The 20,103-nt window shown below is 44.0% G+C and overlaps 2 protein-coding genes across 2 annotated transcripts in view; one reads left to right on the plus strand and one right to left on the minus strand.

The window, feature by feature from the left end:
- Positions 1–3,150, plus strand: part of EVL (Enah/Vasp-like) — an 88,122-nt gene extending 84,972 nt beyond the window's left edge. The window contains exons 12-14 of the mRNA XM_035892429.1: positions 1,045–1,111; positions 1,489–1,546; positions 2,607–3,150. Coding sequence (XP_035748322.1) covers positions 1,045–1,111; positions 1,489–1,546; positions 2,607–2,644 — 163 coding nt within the window. The 3' untranslated portion in view covers positions 2,645–3,150. The remainder of the gene's footprint in view (positions 1–1,044; positions 1,112–1,488; positions 1,547–2,606) is intronic.
- A 7,356-nt stretch (positions 3,151–10,506) lies between these two features.
- Positions 10,507–19,486, minus strand: DEGS2 (delta 4-desaturase, sphingolipid 2). Its single transcript, XM_009636850.1, has 3 exons — positions 19,438–19,486; positions 16,851–17,593; positions 10,507–10,650 (listed from the first exon to the last, which is right to left on the minus strand). Exons 1-3 carry the CDS (start codon positions 19,484–19,486, stop codon positions 10,507–10,509), a joined length of 936 nt encoding a protein of 311 aa, XP_009635145.1.
- Positions 19,487–20,103: the final 617 nt, after the last annotated feature.

Consider the following 20,103-nt stretch of genomic DNA (forward strand, 5'->3'; position numbering starts at 1 on the left):
TGGGGGGGGGGGTGGGGGGGAAGCAGGGCAGGTTTCAAAAGCTCTCAGCGGTGACCTGTTTCCATTCATGTTCAGTTTGATGGCATTTGTATCTGTCTTAATTCCCAGCTTAGCTGTGAGATGGTAGGAGACACGTTAAGATTTCTCCCAAGGAAAGGTTGCAAGACCAAGCGTACCCTCAGGAGCAGCAGAATCTCTGCCAGCCCCCAGTTTGGGCCCAAAGATGACGGCAAAGTTATTTGAAGCCTTTTCTACAAATCACATGGCACAGTTAATTTTTGAAATATTTTAGAGTTACTAATTAAAAGAGAAAGTTGACCAGCTTCTTCTTCCTTAATTTATTCTATCATCTGTCATCAGAGTTCAGCCCACTGGCTAATGCCATCCTGGAAGACCCATAACACTCAAGTGTACTAGCCATTAAGGGCAGGTTGGTTTTGTTTCTGGGTCAAGAAAAAGTGCCTGTGTTACACGGTGCTATCAACAAGCTCTGCTTGACTCAATCAGGCCTTCTGAGGAAAGGATTACTGGGTTATTATTTTCCCTATAATATTTTTCTAATCTGTATTCTACTATTATTTTAGCACTTGATTAAAGTCTAGGTGGCCAAGACAGGGTTGCAGATGGAGAGAGAAAACCAGACACCTAGCTTGCAAATTGCAAATGCTGTAATAAAATACATCGTTAAACAGGCTTTATCCCCTGAAGACATCTCAGCATTTTCTGCTCTGAAATCATTGAGACTCCCAACACCAAAAAAAAGAAGAGTAAAGGAAGTTTCAGAGCAGTCTTTGCGCTCCCTCCAGTACGTCTGCAGCAGGAGAACGCAGCACCTTTGAGGGTCAGGCTGTGCAGACGGGAGCTGTGCTGCTCTCTGGCTGCTGAACTCTCCTGGGTGGCACAAGAGGGAGCCTCTGGTCTGGCACTCGAACACGAGTGCTCCTGCTCTGGGGTGGATTTCATCCACACCATCAGGTGGGTGCAGCTTAGCGTGCATTGCAAGGAACTGACTGGCTGTTTTGTCCTCCTCTTCCATTTCTCAAGGATGAAGCCAGTGAGCAGCAGCAATGATGTGGCTATGGATGCCTTAGATTTTGATCGAATGAAACAGGTGAGTGAAAAGGCCTTTTGCACTTAAGAGATTTGACGAGCTACCCATTTTCCCCCATGCATGCGCTGTACAAGCAACACAGCTGTTCAGTCCTCTGATTTCCTCTATAACTAGGTGCTTAGAGAAGGGCTAGCTGCTGAGCAGCAGGAGAGCACAATCTCACTGCTATTTGATCAAGATGTCTGTACAGAAACGTGAAAATAAATATGCCAGCATCTTCTGCGTCCTTGGCCTGGGAGTGCAGACGTAGCTGTTAGTAGTGCTAGGCTCTGATGGTCAGCGGAGGCGGGGGACAAGCACAACCGTGTTAAACTTGCATTTTCTTCCACCGGTTAGAAGGAAATTCTGAGCAGCTGACTTGTGTTTTGTCTCATCAGGAAATATTGGAGGAAGTTGTAAGAGAGTTACACAAAGTGAAAGAGGAGATAATTGATGGTAAGAAAGAGAAAAATTATTATTTTTCTCATCTTTATGACTAATTTCCCATAGATAAGATGATAGGAACTGCAGAGAGTTCCCTGGTGTGTTCAGACTTCTCTGAGCAGCTCTGATTGATACACACATTTGAAGAACAAGCATCTACCTTATCCGAGCTCTGATCGTGACACTGTGTTTACATCCTTTATTTTTCTGCTGTTGACAAGCACTTTCACTCCCAACGTGTGAGAAATTCACTGGCCGGTGTTTCTCACAGGTGGGAGGGTGAGAAAGAGCCTGCCCATAGCCCATGGCGTGTCAATTTATCACAACCAGGGAGCGTGAAATCGCTTGTAACTAGCCGGCCACACAGGTCCGGGATGAGGAGGGGACAAAGGTACCAAACTGAAAATCCTTCCTGAGCATCTTCTGTAGGCTTCCTGTGCGTGAAGAGCTGTTTCAGGCCTTCATGCGATTACAGCTTTCCAAATAGCCATGTGTTTTTATAATTCCTTGAAAAGTACAACAGCTGTACTAAGTATATCGGCACTTTTTTATAAATTGCTCTGCAGTACATGACTAAATTTATTTTTCAGGGCCATTATTGCAATGCACAGCAAAATACCTGTTTGAAGCCCACATTAGGGCATTATGAAGATACATGTCCACATCCTGCACTCCCCATCTTAGATTCACACAGAGGGGGAAAAAGAGGAGACTGTAAACCAGCTAAAATCCTTTCCCTCTCCCCTAGCCCTAGACCTGTGTGCTCACAAAATCTTGGGGCAGTTTGCAGTTGAGGACACCCTCGCCCATACGCTACCGTCCCAGCAGCTTGGCCCTCAGCGCCTCCCTAGTTCATTCCAGTGCAAAATAAGACTTTCACATAAACCACAGATGCAACTTCTTAAGCCAGTACTGCAGTTTGCAAGCAAACAGCTGACTGCTTACCCTTACTCATCCTTTTACCCTCCACTCATCCTTTTACCAGCGTGTACTTTCTGCAGCCTCTGTACTTAGCGTTTTCCATCACACTGGGTGTAACATTATGCATTAACCTTTTGGTTTGGTTTTCTAGCCATACGGCAGGAGTTGAGTAGAATCAGTACAACATAATGATTGCAAAGCATTTGGACGGTACTAAGAATGCTAGGAAGATCGGATCATTTCTAAGTGTACCAAGGTCATGCAAGATGGTGAGAGAGGACACCGGCACTGTCTTTGTTCTTATACCCTTTTTATTAGCAGACTCAGCACACTTTGAAGCTTGCTGCTGCCTTGGATTCGCTTCATTTTAAAAGTCTTAATCTACAGAATATTAAATTTTAAATTTCTGGATTTTTTAGATTTCATCTGACACTGCACATTGGATTTGTCAGCCTTTTTTTGTATTTTGTATTTGCTTATTTAAATGTATTACCTTTCTTTTTAGTAGTAGATAAGAACACACGTGAACCATTTGCTTTTGATAGATGACTTCAAAGTAATTTTACTAGTAGTCTGCAATGTAAATGAAGATCCTTTGCCAACAGAAATGTATTGTGGCATCACCAGAAGAAACAGAGACATGTTAGTTGTCAGCCAACAAGTTCTTTGTCTCAGAGTTATCACAATATAAAAAAAAAAAATGGTACGTCGGTGCATCACAGTATCTGTGTTCATATTGGTAATAAACTGTTTATTGTCCACATGGCCCTGCCTTTCTTTGTTTCATTCGTCCCTTGAGCTCCCGCACTTTTATGTCACTTGGGTTGATGATGGAGGGAAGGTGACAGACTCACTGTGGGGTGGCAGCTCTGCCCGGCCAGCACTGCTGAGCATGGGGAGAGAGCCCGAGCGTTACGGCTGGTGCAACGGCAACAGCCTGGCCTTATTTTATGGGTAGAGGTGGCTCTCACCTCCCTGGCCCTCCTCGCATTGCCGGCTGAGCACCACAGCCTGCCATCAGGCTGCGGCAACCTCAGCAACTTCATGCCGAAGTCAGTGAAGGGCAGTGGCTTTTAGCTCCTCTCACAGGCCAACGAACTGTCCTGCTTCATCTCCTGCCATCACTGAAAAAAACCCAGGTCCCACCACCTGCACTCGTAAGGGCTTCTGGTAAATAAAAGGGAAGCATTTATGCAGACCCAGGCTACCGAAGGCATTAGGAGGACGCAAGCTGAAATCGCTGGCACAGCACTGCTGAACTTAAGGGGAGCCATTTGTTGCTCTCTCACATATTTCATTTGTTAGTGTTACGCAGGTCTTGAGCTTTATTTCACAGCAAGTGAAGTCAGAGATGTGAGTACAGGATGCCGAACACATAACAGCACACACCCAGTCATATCTTTCTGGTCATGCAATTTTTTTCCTTAGAGCCATTCTTTCCACCAGCGCCATATCAGGAGTTTCTGCTTGATTTAGTTTGGCGCAAGCTTTATATGGCAGCAGTCTTGATACCATCTTCTTGATAACTTTGTGCAAAAGGCAAGAGATTGGAGTTCAGCTATTGAAATCCGTCAAATATTTTCCAAGCTCCCCTGCTTTGCTTCAGGCCTTCCTGAAGATTTAATTTTAAAATCCAGGCCCAGGGAATGGTTTTGGGAGCAGAGCCTGGTGCAGCAGCCCAGGAGAGGCTGTGGCTGTCCCCTTCCCGCGTCCCCCAGGCCCCAGGGGAGGGACTGCCTGCTGGCCACAGGAGACCCAGGAGAGGCGGTGGGGTGGGCACACTTTGCAGTTAGTTGCAAAACATTACCTGCTTTGCCTTGGAGAACATGGTGTTGGCCTTCAGCACTCTTCAAAGCAACCCCATCTACCTTTGAGAAAACAGTCTGGTTTTCAGTGTGGTTATACTGTAGATTAAATATGGGAAAAAAAATGGGAGAAATTTGAGTTTAGTGCAAAAGTGAGGTCCAGACTGAGCCTGATGTCTGTTAACTGTTTAATGCTGGCAGAAGGCAAGAGACAGATTAGACAGTGGCATAAGATTTCCTCATGGGAACTAAAGCAGGCAGACATTGATGTGCAACACAATACGACAACCCCAGGACCAGGAGAAGGAGCCTTTCCAGTAGCAAGAACACAGACAAGCATCAGTAACAGTAAAGATTAGAATGCTCTGGTGCATAAATCTCATACAGTAGCTCATGCGTTTATTAATCATAAACCCATGTAATAACATACCTGACAACGGCAAGTACTTTTTGAAACTGCTGCCTCTCAGACGATCACAACCATTCTATGAAACTCTCCCATAATCTTAATTAAGCTTCAGGAAGCTGGGGCCTGGCATGGTTCATGTTTTGCCTTGGAATGTGGCATTATGCCTAAGGTCAGTAATAACTGTGTCGTAATTCAGTCCAAGTGTACAATCTGTATATGGCGTGCCCCTCTGTTAACATCAGCCACATGCTGTAAATGAGGTTTTCTTACTTTCTTCTTCTACCTTTGCAGGCCTTGTATAATTAATGCATAATGAGCTGAAGTTTGCACAGGGCCACTTAATAACTGTGGGAGCAAGGTGCATGGGGGTGGAAGGGGAAGCTTGGCTGATAGGGGCAGGGGAGCAGTCCTGGCACCCCCGGGGCTTTGCTGATTCCCAGCCTTCAGCTCCAGTGACAGGGACGGGCAGGGCGGCTTATCTGCCATAGTGGCACTGCAGGAGGATTTCAGCCTCCCAAAACTCCCAGGCAGTTTGCCTCTTGCCTCTGTAGAGAAGGGTGTCCCCCCGACACTGGGCTTGTTGAGGGTACCGCTGCAACGGCACACAATGAAGGGGATCTGGATTAATTTTTAAGCGAAGCGAATAAAACTATACATAGCCCCAGTGTTCTTTTAACCCAGACCCATTTGCCCTGTGGTTACAAAAAAAAAAAAACAACCAACCTTCTGCCAACTTTCCTGGTAGTGGCAAGGACAAGCGCCCATGGAGAGGACAGGATCACAGCCTTCTCCGGCAGCACCCACACATACTGAAACCCAGCTTGCACCACAGATCTGCAGGTACCAGGCTTCCAGCCACTACAAATTTCCACTGAGATGGAGAGTGCAGAGCAGGAGGGCTGCCCAGGCAAAGCAAGGTGGGACCATGGCAGAAATGCTGATGGGAGGCAGGCTGAGAAGCAGTTGCCAAGTTTGATTACCCTCTGTTTACACCATAGCCTCTGTGTCAGGCTAGGCTATCTGTAAACCACAAAGGAACAGCTGAGTAAGGGAACTACAGAAATGGGAAGGACAATAGTTAGGTTGAGGAAGATAGCGCAGTCTTTATTATGGTTTTTATATTAACTTGCTAAGTTGGCCAAGCTCGCTAAGGACATGGGAAGTTGAATATGTGATCATGGAGTGCCAGCAACACTGAAGTAAATTAATGAAAAAGAGAAGCTCCTGACACGAGCACAAATACAAAAAAAGTCAGTGGAGGTTCCCACACCAAAGCTACTCCCTTTGGGATTAGAAGGCACCTGAAGAACCAGTGAGGTTTTAAGCATCAGAAGTCCTGTTTGTCCTCTTCTTTTCCAGAAAAGCAACCAGACCAAAATAGTATCTGTGCATGAACCGGTATTCAGCCGCTGCACCACAAAGGCTCTTGCACTGCTGAGCAAACCTGGGTATTTACCCAGCTGCCAAAATCGGACAGATGAGGAAAATGAAGGAAAGGCAAATGAAGGAGGAGGAACCCACATTGCCACAGGCTAGTTCGGCTGCCCGGTGTGCCAGGCTAGCAAACGGACAGACTGACTCACTGGATCCAATGCTGTGGGAGGAAGGAACAAAACTGTGTTTATTGAGGAAATCAGGTGTCCCAGGTCTAACAGCATACTTTGAGGGACCAGCTAGAACACAGAATAATCCTTTTCTTTGTTACAGACATGGATTTCCAGAAGAAAACAAAAAAGTCAAACTGACAGAGGGTTAGGGTATAAGAGAACCTTTATAGATCTATTTTCTTTTAACCACTTAGTAAGGACAGAAATAAGTTGTCAGCTTTCCGAGGTGGAGGGAAGTTATTAGATAGCCAACTCCCAAGATACTGTTCTGCTTGGAGAAAGGTATGGTGATTAAGGTTTTTGATTATACAGAATTATTGAGAATAGCCAGAAGTTGATAGTTGGAGAGGACAGGCAGGAAGATTTAACTATGCCAGTGGGCAGAAATGACAGATGAAGGTTAATGACAATAGCACAAAGACATACATGTAGGGAGAGAAACAACCCCAGTTCCGTGTTCCAGGTATATCCCCTTAACACCATCAATGGCAACTTTTATATAGCTGGAGTATCACATGCTTCACAAATGTCAAGTTGGTGACCCTTGAATGACAGAGGAAAGAAGTTTAAATTATTCTGAAAGCAGTTAGGGACAAATATCACTGTAACATCTCCAAGTCTTCACTGACACATACTCCTAACCCCTATGCACAGAAAGGGGTATAATACGGAGAAGACCAGGAGAGGTGATCAGGAACGTTAACAACCTTGGCAAGAAGCAAATAAGCAGAACCTTTCCATTCCCAGAAGGATTTACAGTAGGGAAAAGGATGAGAAACATGAAGTTATGAATACTGTTGAAAGGGTGAGCGAGAAAGGACAACCCAGTTCCTCCAGGGGCACATCCATGCTGCTGATCAGGCAGCAAGTGGAAGACTGAAGGAAGGGTTTCTCCCCATCACAGTTCAGCTCTGCCAGTTACCTATACTGAGTATTAGATCCTAAGAATAGAAATACATTCAGAAAAGGTCTAGATAAAGCCCTGGAATAAAAGTCAAACAGCAGCTACTAAAATAATGAATACAAATGTACAAAAATATACACATATTCCATTGCATATACAAAATCTCTGCTACCAGCAATTATCAGAAGATATTTGATGAGACAAGACATTGAGCTAAAGGCACCCTTGTGTTCTCCAGACAGTATCATTTACTACTGCGTGCCAGTCCTCCCTGCTTCCACAGTCCTTTGCACACAGAGCATCTACATCTAATATAATGAGCTGAAGTTTGCACAGGGCCACTTAATAACTGTGGGAGCAAGGTGCATGGGGGTGGAAGGGGAAGCTTGGCTGATAGGGGCAGGGGAGCAGGCCTGGCACCCCCGGGGCTTTGCTGATTCCCAGCCTTCAGCTCCAGTGACAGGGACGGGCAGGGCGGCTTATCTGCCATAGTGGCACTGCAGGAGGATTTCAGCCTCCCAAAACTCCCAGGCAGTTTGCCTCTTGCCTCTGTAGAGAAGGGTGTCCCCCCGACACTGGGCTTGTTGAGGGTACCGCTGCAACGGGGCAGGCTGCAGACATTTTACAATCGGAAAAAAGGGGCAGTAACCTCCACTCTGGTCTGTCACACACCTATTTGTCCCTCCCATCTCCTCTTGCCAGAACATTTGTGTGGCCACACAATGAAGGGGATCTGGATTAATTTTTAAGCGAAGCGAATAAAACTATACATAGCCCCAGTGTTCTTTTAACCCAGACCCATTTGCCCTGTGGTTACAAAAAAAAAAAAACAACCAACCTTCTGCCAACTTTCCTGGTAGTGGCAAGGACAAGCGCCCATGGAGAGGACAGGATCACAGCCTTCTCCGGCAGCACCCACACATACTGAAACCCAGCTTGCACCACAGATCTGCAGGTACCAGGCTTCCAGCCACTACAAATTTCCACTGAGATGGAGAGTGCAGAGCAGGAGGGCTGCCCAGGCAAAGCAAGGTGGGACCATGGCAGAAATGCTGATGGGAGGCAGGCTGAGAAGCAGTTGCCAAGTTTGATTACCCTCTGTTTACACCATAGCCTCTGTGTCAGGCTAGGCTATCTGTAAACCACAAAGGAACAGCTGAGTAAGGGAACTACAGAAATGGGAAGGACAATAGTTAGGTTGAGGAAGATAGCGCAGTCTTTATTATGGTTTTTATATTAACTTGCTAAGTTGGCCAAGCTCGCTAAGGACATGGGAAGTTGAATATGTGATCATGGAGTGCCAGCAACACTGAAGTAAATTAATGAAAAAGAGAAGCTCCTGACACGAGCACAAATACAAAAAAAGTCAGTGGAGGTTCCCACACCAAAGCTACTCCCTTTGGGATTAGAAGGCACCTGAAGAACCAGTGAGGTTTTAAGCATCAGAAGTCCTGTTTGTCCTCTTCTTTTCCAGAAAAGCAACCAGACCAAAATAGTATCTGTGCATGAACCGGTATTCAGCCGCTGCACCACAAAGGCTCTTGCACTGCTGAGCAAACCTGGGTATTTACCCAGCTGCCAAAATCGGACAGATGAGGAAAATGAAGGAAAGGCAAATGAAGGAGGAGGAACCCACATTGCCACAGGCTAGTTCGGCTGCCCGGTGTGCCAGGCTAGCAAACGGACAGACTGACTCACTGGATCCAATGCTGTGGGAGGAAGGAACAAAACTGTGTTTATTGAGGAAATCAGGTGTCCCAGGTCTAACAGCATACTTTGAGGGACCAGCTAGAACACAGAATAATCCTTTTCTTTGTTACAGACATGGATTTCCAGAAGAAAACAAAAAAGTCAAACTGACAGAGGGTTAGGGTATAAGAGAACCTTTATAGATCTATTTTCTTTTAACCACTTAGTAAGGACAGAAATAAGTTGTCAGCTTTCCGAGGTGGAGGGAAGTTATTAGATAGCCAACTCCCAAGATACTGTTCTGCTTGGAGAAAGGTATGGTGATTAAGGTTTTTGATTATACAGAATTATTGAGAATAGCCAGAAGTTGATAGTTGGAGAGGACAGGCAGGAAGATTTAACTATGCCAGTGGGCAGAAATGACAGATGAAGGTTAATGACAATAGCACAAAGACATACATGTAGGGAGAGAAACAACCCCAGTTCCGTGTTCCAGGTATATCCCCTTAACACCATCAATGGCAACTTTTATATAGCTGGAGTATCACATGCTTCACAAATGTCAAGTTGGTGACCCTTGAATGACAGAGGAAAGAAGTTTAAATTATTCTGAAAGCAGTTAGGGACAAATATCACTGTAACATCTCCAAGTCTTCACTGACACATACTCCTAACCCCTATGCACAGAAAGGGGTATAATACGGAGAAGACCAGGAGAGGTGATCAGGAACGTTAACAACCTTGGCAAGAAGCAAATAAGCAGAACCTTTCCATTCCCAGAAGGATTTACAGTAGGGAAAAGGATGAGAAACATGAAGTTATGAATACTGTTGAAAGGGTGAGCGAGAAAGGACAACCCAGTTCCTCCAGGGGCACATCCATGCTGCTGATCAGGCAGCAAGTGGAAGACTGAAGGAAGGGTTTCTCCCCATCACAGTTCAGCTCTGCCAGTTACCTATACTGAGTATTAGATCCTAAGAATAGAAATACATTCAGAAAAGGTCTAGATAAAGCCCTGGAATAAAAGTCAAACAGCAGCTACTAAAATAATGAATACAAATGTACAAAAATATACACATATTCCATTGCATATACAAAATCTCTGCTACCAGCAATTATCAGAAGATATTTGATGAGACAAGACATTGAGCTAAAGGCACCCTTGTGTTCTCCAGACAGTATCATTTACTACTGCGTGCCAGTCCTCCCTGCTTCCACAGTCCTTTGCACACAGAGCATCTACATCTAATCTGGCATGAAGAGAAACCAGTCCAAAACTACACACACACAAGCTCACACATGCACACACCAAGCATTCTCTGTTGCAGACCAGGCCAAATCTCAGACTTAGGCACACATGGCCCAGGAAGTTAATTCTAAGTCTAGACCAAAGGTTCACATAATCATAGTTCACTCTAATCTAGTTTCTCAGGGTCACCTATTCAAATATCCTTTATTAAAAAGTATTAGTCTAAAATAGTGCATCCAATATCTTCATTTTCACACTCATCCTCTTGGAGTAAGGAGCATGCACCAATGCTAATTCAGCACACACAAACGCCCTTCCACTCCTGCAGAAAACTCAAGTCATTCAAATGAGCAAAGGACACACCAATGCAGCAGGCAGAGCTAGTCCCTTAGCTTTCTTTTGCCAGCTTGCATAGTCTCTTAACCCTTGAATAAGGACCAATAGTGTCATCAAAAACGAAGTCCCACAGAACTCGAATCCAGGACTGGTGATGTGGGAGATTATCGTAGTATTCTGCTGCAATCTTCTTCACCTGGAAGAAGAAGAGAGAAAAGGAGCTGGTTAGCTGCACAGCACCGGGTGTGTTTCAGTCTTCGCATTCAGATCTGATAGCACCGCTTGAAGTTACTTGTTATTGCTTGTGAGCTTCTGAACTTCAGCCAAATGAGATGTACCTAAATACAGTTAGATACTTCTTAGCAGATTTCTGATTTTAAGTTTTGCCTCGCAACGTCAGAATTTGAAAGACGATGGATCGCTGCCTTCAGTCAGAACTATTTTCTCTCATTTCGGAGGTGGAGGGATCTCCATAATGAGATGACTAATCCACCTTATAAACTGCCAAGACTCCAACAGACTGTATTTAAAGCCCCATTTGCCCCTCATAATACTCATCTGCTGAGGGTTCTGGGTAGGAGAGAAATACCAATTGAGAGAATGCCAGACACAGCCTTGCCTACACTTCATTATTTTTCCTCCATTCTGCTATCACGATGCAAATCAGAGACGGGTTCCTCCAGCAGGCAGAGGAAACTGCAGGGGCGGTCTGTTCTCCTCAGTCTGTGTTAAAAATGCTGCAAGATTCATTATTACATCAGGAGTCTAATAAAATTTCATCCCTGTTACAAATCCCCAAGTCTTAAGACGGTTGCCATCAGAGAAGCATTGCACATCGCTGGGGGTGGTGCTTCTAGTGGGAGCAAGGCCAGAAGTGGAGGACAGAGAGGTTCCAGACCTGGCAGGTTCAAGGGACTATGAGGACTCTCAAGTTATGAGGAGTCCCTGCTCCAGCTAGGTGCTCTGCTTTCTGAACACACTTAGGAAGCAGTGGAGTCAGTTAACTATTGTACACTGGCACATAAACTGCTAGGGCATGGTTTTATTACAGCTTTAGCTCCTAGACAGACAAAGCACTGTTCTAGAGTAGTTTGTCTTGATGGACAGCATGACTTCTCTTTAAAAACCCTGGAGAATTTTAAAGCCAGCTATGCTGCGCACAGCACACACTTCCGGTGAAGAGCAAAAGGGTTACACAGAAATTGTCATTTCTGTGGAGGGTCTCATCAGCATCCAAGGTGTAATCTTAACACAGCATTCTGACTGTTTGTGAAAAGGTAAGAATCCCACCAAAAGATAAATTATAAGCTAGTACAGCTCACTGCTAGTTACCTCATCAATTCAGAAATAATTTCACCTAGGTTTTCTATCCACCTTTTTCCCAGCTGGGTAATTGAAATAGCCAAAGGATGAGAGGGAGGACTATTTAGACAGTAAGCTCCCTTGATTCGCTTGAATGAAAGCCACTAACGAGGCCTTATGCAGACACAAAGGGGGGTCTCACATACTCAGCCCCAAAAGCTTCACTCCAGCTCTTAACATGGTCACTCCCTGGCACACTGCTGCTTACGGACCTTCCCTCCCACCTCCATTTAAGAAATTCTGCCTGAATTTTGACTTGCAACACTAATTCAGCCCTCATCTGTACTAGCCAAGTTCATATGACAAGTCTACCATTCCCCCCTTCTCCAGAACCCCCATGTATTTCTTGCCCACAGAAACAACGGTCTGAACCAGACACGTTTTCTCAGCTAGTTACATTATTCTGCAGAGCTCCTGATCATGCTAGACTCTGACCACTAGAAGGGCTTCAGAAAGTCTTTCTGTATTGCTCCTTGCACGTGAAGCAGAGTGCTGGAAATTTGCAGAAACCAAGTCAGCTCCTAGGAGCAATGTCTTGGGCAGCAGCTGTGCCCTCCGGCACCAAAGGCTAACTAAAAATTACCCCAGTGATGAAGTAGGAAAAAATGGCTCAGAGGAGAGGCCAATAAACAGCCTTTCTATGTTCAGCCCAATAGTTTCCGCACTTTCAGCAAACATGAGTAGCCATACAGTCTGGGCATAGTGCTAAAGAGCTCAGGTGGACACAACATGCAAGTCTGGAAACAAGCACTTAAATATATTCCATACACATTCTGCAGTTGTATTACAGATTTAAAACAGGCACCTAGAATACAAGTATTATTGGATAACTATGATGATTAATCAGAATACCCAGCAGTGAATTTTGAAGAAGAGCATACATGCCCCATTCTGGAAGCAGGCAGCCCAGTCACAGCTGGCAAGCTGCTTGCCACCATCAGGTGTGGAGGAGCTGTTCACCCAGCACCTCTGTTTAGCACCTTCCTGCAGAGTATGGTGGCAGCTCATTCCAAATGAGAAGCCCAGAGTGGAAACCACAAGAGATGGCCAGGGGCTTGCACCAGAGTGTGTTACTCTAGATTAGCTGTGGGACAGTGACTCACGCCAACTCCAAGTAGTTCTTTGCTCCCGCTTGGCTTTGTGCCCAGCAGGACCTTGTGCAGGAAGGCAGGCAGCACTTGCACCATCAGCAAGGTCCCTGTACTCTGGGCAGGACAACTGTATGAGATGTACAGAAACAATGGAGAGGAGGAGGTAAACTGCAATAAAGTTGTTTTTGACAAAGCAATGGGGAAAAAGAGAAAAAATAATGAATGCAGTTAGAGGGAGGACTTTGGAAGGGTTTTCTTATGGAAAAGACAAGGAAGTTTGTTAGGTGCGTGTTCCCATTTTGCTATCAAGTGGCAGGGAAGAATTTTAAAAGCCGTTTCTGTTTTACAATGGATCAACACAAAAAAGTTTCCTGACAAAAACACCTCATCTGTTGTTTCAGCATCTCCATATGCAAAACAAAATTATCTCCTCCTTACCTATCAGAAAATTGGGAGGGGGGAGGCAAAAATAATTGGTTTTCAATGCAGATTCACTTTTAAATACAACATTAAACTATATTTATTAAGTATATTTTAGTCTGGAAGAGTCATCTTCCATGTTGCATTCTAAGTGAAGTACAAAACCTGCAGATAGAAGTTTCCAGGTAGCAAGTTTTGCAGCCAGATCGTAGATCATCTCAGAGGATGGCACTGTGACAAAGTATTCCCAGATCCTGCTCCTGACTTCCCCCTCAGGCTCTCCATATTGCATTGGAGATGGTCCATTTGCTTCAATTCCTCCCTCCTTTCCTCCTTACAGATCTCAACTAAATCTTAACTCATTGCTAGTTTGTGAATGGAAGTCATCATGGAAGGACAAGACGAGATCACAAAGTCTACAAGAAGCTTATTAGGCACTTGGCACTTGTTATATTGAGGCTTTTCTTCAAGTAGATCAAGGTGGTAGGTAAGAACTCACATCTTTTAGACAAACCTTGCTTCTGGTTTTGCGCTTAGAGAGTACAGCAACAGGACCCCAGTCCTACTCCATGGTATCAGATAGGCACAAAAGTTAAGTGCAACCCTTTGTCCTGGGGCTATATAGAACCTAGATTGCATTATGATAAGAAGCTTAAAAATGATGTTTAGAATGCTAGAAGGCATATTACAGAAGTTCCCTCTATAGGCCTTGACTGGGGAGGGGAGCACTCAAGCTAGCTCTCCTGGCCATCACAGGGTTAATGAAAACTGCAATTCAAAACCAGCACATCTACCATGTTTTCCAGTCTTGTCTGTCTAATAAATCTGGTTTCATACCATGTCTTTTCCTTTTCCCACAAGCTTAATGAGTAACTAGTTTGCCTCTGGTAACACTGCAGGTTTTATTGCAGTTTGTAGGAAGAGTACTGAGCTCCTCCTCCTTCTCCTGTCCCCTCTCCCCATAAGCATATTCAATCCTTCAGTTAATGAAAAATGGATCTTTTTTATTAATTTAGTAAAGGATGCAATATTTTCTTGTTATACAGCTTCATGCAAAGACTAATTTAGTAATAAGTCTATGGGGGTTTTTTTTAGAGCAGGTCCTTCATTATAATGTTAAATTTCATGGTCTCTTGCATAATCTCTCATTATACTAGTGGGACAAGTTCTTACTGCACACTTGTGTCACTCATCTTTAATATCTATAAGCACAGCCTAATTATTCCTCTTAAATCTGTCACACTCCTAGGGTAAAGGTCTTTCCAGTGGCAAACACATTACTCAGAACACTCTGAATGAGACACCTGTAACAAAGGACAAAGCTGAATTCACTTTTTTGATAAGCAAGCGGAAGAGCCAGTTACTTTCGAAGATTAAGATCCAGTTATTCTCTGATCCTATTTCTCCCCTGCTCCCAATCATGCAGGAACCAAATGAAGGTCTTTATTCCACTCTCTACTTGCCAATAATTAAAAGTAGCTATACTGAGAGCTCATCCGTATCACACAATTCAACTATTAGAAGTTCAAGTGCCTAAGAGACTAGATCTGAAAAAACCAGACCGGTGCTGAGTGAAGAATTTGCTGGGAGGTTAAGCAGAGGAGAGGCATGGGGAGGTTTCTAGCCCTACCTGTTACGAAGTTCAGACATTAAAGCTATCCAGAGAGGATCTGTCCTCTTACCTCCTTCCACCAAAGAGGCAGAGAATTTTTCTTCTCAATTTACAGAAAAGAATAATCAACTTGTTTTAATGGACAAAAGATTTTCTACAGTAACTGTTTTGCCAAGGGATTTTCACTTCATAATCGATATTCACCTGTATTGATCACTTATCAAAGACTCAAAGTTTTCCATGTAGTTTTGTCAGGCAACAACAGCTGACAAGCCTGGTATCTCCTCCACCAGCAGGGTAGGTCTCAGTTGCCCAAGAGCTAGAAACACATGAGCCCGAGCCCATGAAATTCAACCAATAACTCTATCCTCTTTACACAGGGTGGGAGACACTTCCAGCTGCTGCGCTGCCTCGAGGAATTGGGTTGAACTGTTTGTGATGTGGGTGGGGAAGGAAGAGTTTTCTGGTCTCAATCAGGTCTGGAGCAACAGTCCCAGCAAGTTCAATTAGTCACTCACCTCCCTTGTGTAAGATACAGAGCTAGCCTCCTTCTCTTCTTCTATTTACATTTCTGTAATCTAAGCATCTCAGCCTATCTAACAAGTTTGAACATTTGAAGCTGAAGCTGAAGCTAAAGCTAAGCTCATGTGCTTCCCAGCTGAGCTATCGGGTGTATCAGCAATGGGAGTGCCTGACAGGAGAACTTCGCATGTGAGCATGGGCTGCTTTACTGGCTGCTCTGAACACCGCCGGGAATGGCCAGCTGCTCCAGGACAGACCTCCAGCAGTAAAGGAGGTACGTTAAAACAGAATTGCAGGCGATATAGAGGCTCCCCATGCTCTTCTACAGCACAAGAAAATCTCCTCTTGTTTTGAACCTCTTCTCAGACAGTGTTTCTGTGATGAAGAACGTTAACCCATAAAGCAGGGTTTGCCTGGATATACCATCATAGAAGTCGTACGTGTTATGCAGCAGCAGGGAGGTGGCAGTTCTTGAACCTCAGCCTCCTCAGCTCTACCTTCACCTCATGAGGCTGTTGCAGTAGTAGCCCCCAACTTTGCATCGGACCCGAGACAGATGTTTCCTTCCTCCTATGCCAGAGGATTTGTGTGTAGGAGTAATAGTTCGAAGTCACGTACCTCTAACGCGGTGAGCACCTGCTGAGGAACCCTTCTATTAAAACCCAGAAGAGCAGCTACATACCTGGAGGGAGACTGAAAACCATTCCTAGACACCTGGGCTTTGCAAATTTGATTCCCACAACTGATAAAACGTAAACAAAAAAGGGGCTTGACTTACAAAAGAGGAAAGCCACAGCACTTTCCCAATGACAGATCAAGCATCCTCAGTTTCTGTGGGTGGGGCAGCAGAGCTAAAACACGTTGTGTAGAGCGGGGCTTTATTTTTTAGTACTATTTATGTCAGGCTGGAACATGCCCTGATACTTATGTTATCTCAAAAAATAGAAAGACTTTTATTTGAAGTTAAACAAGCAATATAGTTATCAGATTGATCATTAGACAAATTTCAAGTAGTAATTGCCACCTGCCTCACTTTAGATGGGTCTTTAAAATTACAGAGAGACAAAATCTGGTGGCTGAGGGAAGGAAATGGAGACATTTAGAGCATTGTTGGAGGATTTTATCAGGCAAAAAGTATTCCTCAAGCCCTCTGAGGCTCAGATGTTCTTGTTTCCATCAAGTAAACTAAATATTACAGCAGTTTGGCAGCCATTTCTCTCAATCCCCTGCTTAAAGTGGAAGAATTAGAAACAAATCCAAAAGCTTTCTTCTTTTTTCCCCTTTTTCTTTTTAAAAATTGATCCATAGCTAATATTTGGAGTGATTTCTTTGAAACAGTATAGCAGCTTTTATAAAAATCCAATTCATCTGTGCTCATGCTGTACTTACCATTGGCAACCTGCATCCAGGAATGCTGGGGAAGTCATGATGCTCCATGTGGTAGCCTACATTAAAGGTAAGCCAGTTCAGAGGTCCATAATAAGAGTATGTCTCATACCCTTTCAAGAACATGTAGTGTTCTGCTATGAAGTGCCCAGAAATGGGATGTAAACCCATGCAAAGAATTGTACCTGCTATTAAGTAAATAATAGGTTTGAGCCCCCAGAGGTAGTAAATTATAAGGTCTATAGAAAACTGGATAAGAGCATTAAAAATTTCCATCCGTGTAATTGCTTTGGGGTTCACATACAGTGGTCTCAGACTGTAGAACAGAGGCTGGAGAAAAAGCCAAAGCAGTTTCCGAAGTGGCGTACAGAAGAACCAGCCTTCAAAGTCCGTGGGAATGTCCACATCCAGCCTGTCCCCACCAAGGTACCGATGATGGTCAATGTGGTATTTCTTGAAGGAGGCAGAATAAGGGATGCCAATCGGCAAGTTGGCAAAGACTGCAAACCATCGGTTCCATTTGGCCTGCTTGTTCCCAAAGGCGACGTTGTGTGAAATATCGTGGATGGCTAGGGTCAGTGAATGGTTGATGCAACCCCCAAAAGCATAAGCCCAGAAGAAAATCCATTTCCAAGGTAAGTCTTTCACCAGGTAGCATGCTAGAAACTGCATGAAAACCATTCCAGATACAATCCACTTTAAATGTGGATCCGGTCCCATCAGAGTCTTGATCTCTGGATACTTTGCTAAAAGGAAAAATGCAGAGAAAACCTCATTAGATCACAGTTAGGTAAACACAATCACCACTGGCGGTCTATTTTTATCACCGTATGTTTGAGGCCCTAGTTTTATAAAGTGGCGATTCCAAAGCAGGGTTGGCACTACACTAATGTATGGGCTCCATTCCCACTGCCAGCATCATGTCCAGTTGTGACTGATATTATTATATATGCACACACATATGCCTACACACATATTAAAAAAATAAAATTTAGCCTGATGGTCAATATGTGGCATCACATGCCTTCACAAGGATGAGTATTAGTATGCCAAAAGCCACCAGATTTAAGCTCTAAGAGGCACCTTCTGCCAAGTTTTTAATTTCCCTTTTTATTTTGCCCAATCCAATTGCTATTTTCCACAAAAGGGATACAGCTGCCTTCTCTGCTGCCCTTTTCACGCTGTTGCTTCACACATTCTAGCAGGGGAAGAGGGCTGAGCAACAGGCTCGCCAGGTTTGGCTCTGTGGTTAGATGACAAATGTAGCATTAAAAAAAATTCCTAAGTATTTGAGTGTTCATCAGCGCTTACAACACGTACAACTCCTTGCACATGGTAACATCACAAGGAAGTCAGTAATACTACCAGGAATTTCCAAGACATAATTTTTTTCTCTGTTCCCATTCATTAGCCTGTTCCCAAGACACATACCAGAAACAGGCATGAAGGTCACATAAATAATCAGACAACAGCTCGATGCTGCCTCACAAATCCTCAATACAGCATCACAGGGACATGGGCTGGGCTTGCCAGGTGTGAGCTGTGTCAGGACAGCACCAGCTTTCTGACCTGTAGTTCTACCGGCCATTCATTTGTCCTTTCAAGAAAAAGAAAATGCACAGAAGTACAGCTCATCTTCTAGGTTCTCTTCATTGCTTCAGGTCTCTCCTTTACAAACCCACACTTCTCACTGCCCGTATTAACTTGCACATGAATTTTTCCGCTGTTTTATGGCTTTTACCCACCCACCGGCCTCCCTCCTTTTACTCATACTCTGCATTTCTCAATAATTACAGCTTACACAGATAAGACTGTAGGACAAGTCACTCATTCTGAACCCTGAGGTTATGCGGTGTGTCCCTGTAAGTTTGATAGGCCCATTTTATGAATAGAAAAATAAATATAATCTGCAATAAAAGCATATTATGATGATTTGCATCTATGCAGCTGCATATACTGTAAACAAACATGGGAGACAATACACATAACTTCATGTGACCTTGCAAGCAGTGGCAGGTACCGAGTGTAGGACGCAGAGAAGGTTTGTATAGAAGTGAACCCTGAAAAGTTTGCAGAAGTTCAAAGACATGAAGCACAATTTAAGGAAGCAGGCTGATGTGGTCATGCCCTGCAACCATTCAAACAACTTTTGAGCCTGTTGGCCATCTTCAGCCCAGCTTAACAGAGGTTAGAGACAACAAAAATTGGACAGTTTTCATGGAAGATGATGATAAAAGGGATATTCTAATTTTTTGCTCCTGTGAGGACAAGGGAGCAAAATCACCATGAGGAGTATTCAGTCAGGAGATTTTTCTAAGTGGTGGGAAAGCTCTAGTAGATGTTCACATCTTTCTAAAGTCAGCCAAACTTTTCGATAAAAATCTCTGGAAATCCCAGGTGGTTTGGTTTTGCTGTTCTGTTTTTGTCCTTGGTTTTCCAGGGTTTTTTAATTAGTTTTCATGTTAGAAATCTTAACATTCTAGAAATGGTTATCTGGTACTTAGGTACCAAAATTTTACACCAAGTGCTGGGATATCCACTTTAAAGAATAACTTGATATGATGACCTGGTCAGAATATCTGTTACAGACATATAATTTTACGTAGCTCAATGTCCTGATTAGGAGCATCGGTCCACATCCCAGAAAATCCCTTAATAAATCAAGCCACCTCAAATTTTCAGTCATGCAGTTGATCGCCATAAGTTACTGCAGTCACCAGAAGAGAAAGAGATGTAAAGCAACCAAATCTGTTCCTCAGCCTGGTCAAATTCAGCCCACTTCAACCAAAAAAAACTCTTAATGGGATGGGAAAATGACTAAGCAATGCTTTATATTGAAGTCTGAGAACCTATTTATATTGTCACTTTGGACCTATTTCTTTTTGTTGCAGCTAACAAGGATTGCAGCTTACATTTAGGAGATTTCAGAGTAGTATCTGCCAGCCAGCAGCAGCAGCGTCCACAAGCAGCAATGCAGGTAGGTTGCATTTATTGCAGGTGACAGCTATTAAGTAACTTGCTAGGGTTTAATATTAAATTCAACACATGATTAACTCCTCTCCAACAGTAAATTTTTGCATACTAGTTAAACAACAATATCCTGCCTGTTCATCATTAATACTGATAAACCCTTCCCATTTCCATGGCATGGGGGAACCCCGGGGAGGCTGACAGGTGGGGCTGCTAGGCTCGCTGCAGGCTAAAAGCCCCGCCAGGGGTGTAGCCTGCCAGAGACCTTTTGTTTTGCAAGTACTGC

Source organism: Egretta garzetta, unplaced genomic scaffold (assembly GCF_000687185.1).
Source record: "Egretta garzetta isolate BGI_Z169 unplaced genomic scaffold, ASM68718v1 scaffold374, whole genome shotgun sequence".
In the NCBI taxonomy this organism is placed as follows: Eukaryota; Metazoa; Chordata; class Aves; order Pelecaniformes; family Ardeidae; genus Egretta; species Egretta garzetta.

Excerpts from the sequence above, each read along its gene's own strand:
- DEGS2 (XM_009636850.1), bottom strand. The coding sequence starts at position 19,486 with ATGTGGACCGATGCTCCTAATCAGGACATTGAGCTACGTAAAATTATA. Across the intron at positions 17,594-19,437 it reads TGAGCTACGTAAAATTATAT|CAAAGTATCCAGAGATCAAG; the intron begins GTCTGTAACAGA and ends TTTTCCTTTTAG. Across the intron at positions 10,651-16,850 it reads CTGGATGCAGGTTGCCAATG|GTGAAGAAGATTGCAGCAGA; the intron begins GTAAGTACAGCA and ends TTCTTCTTCCAG.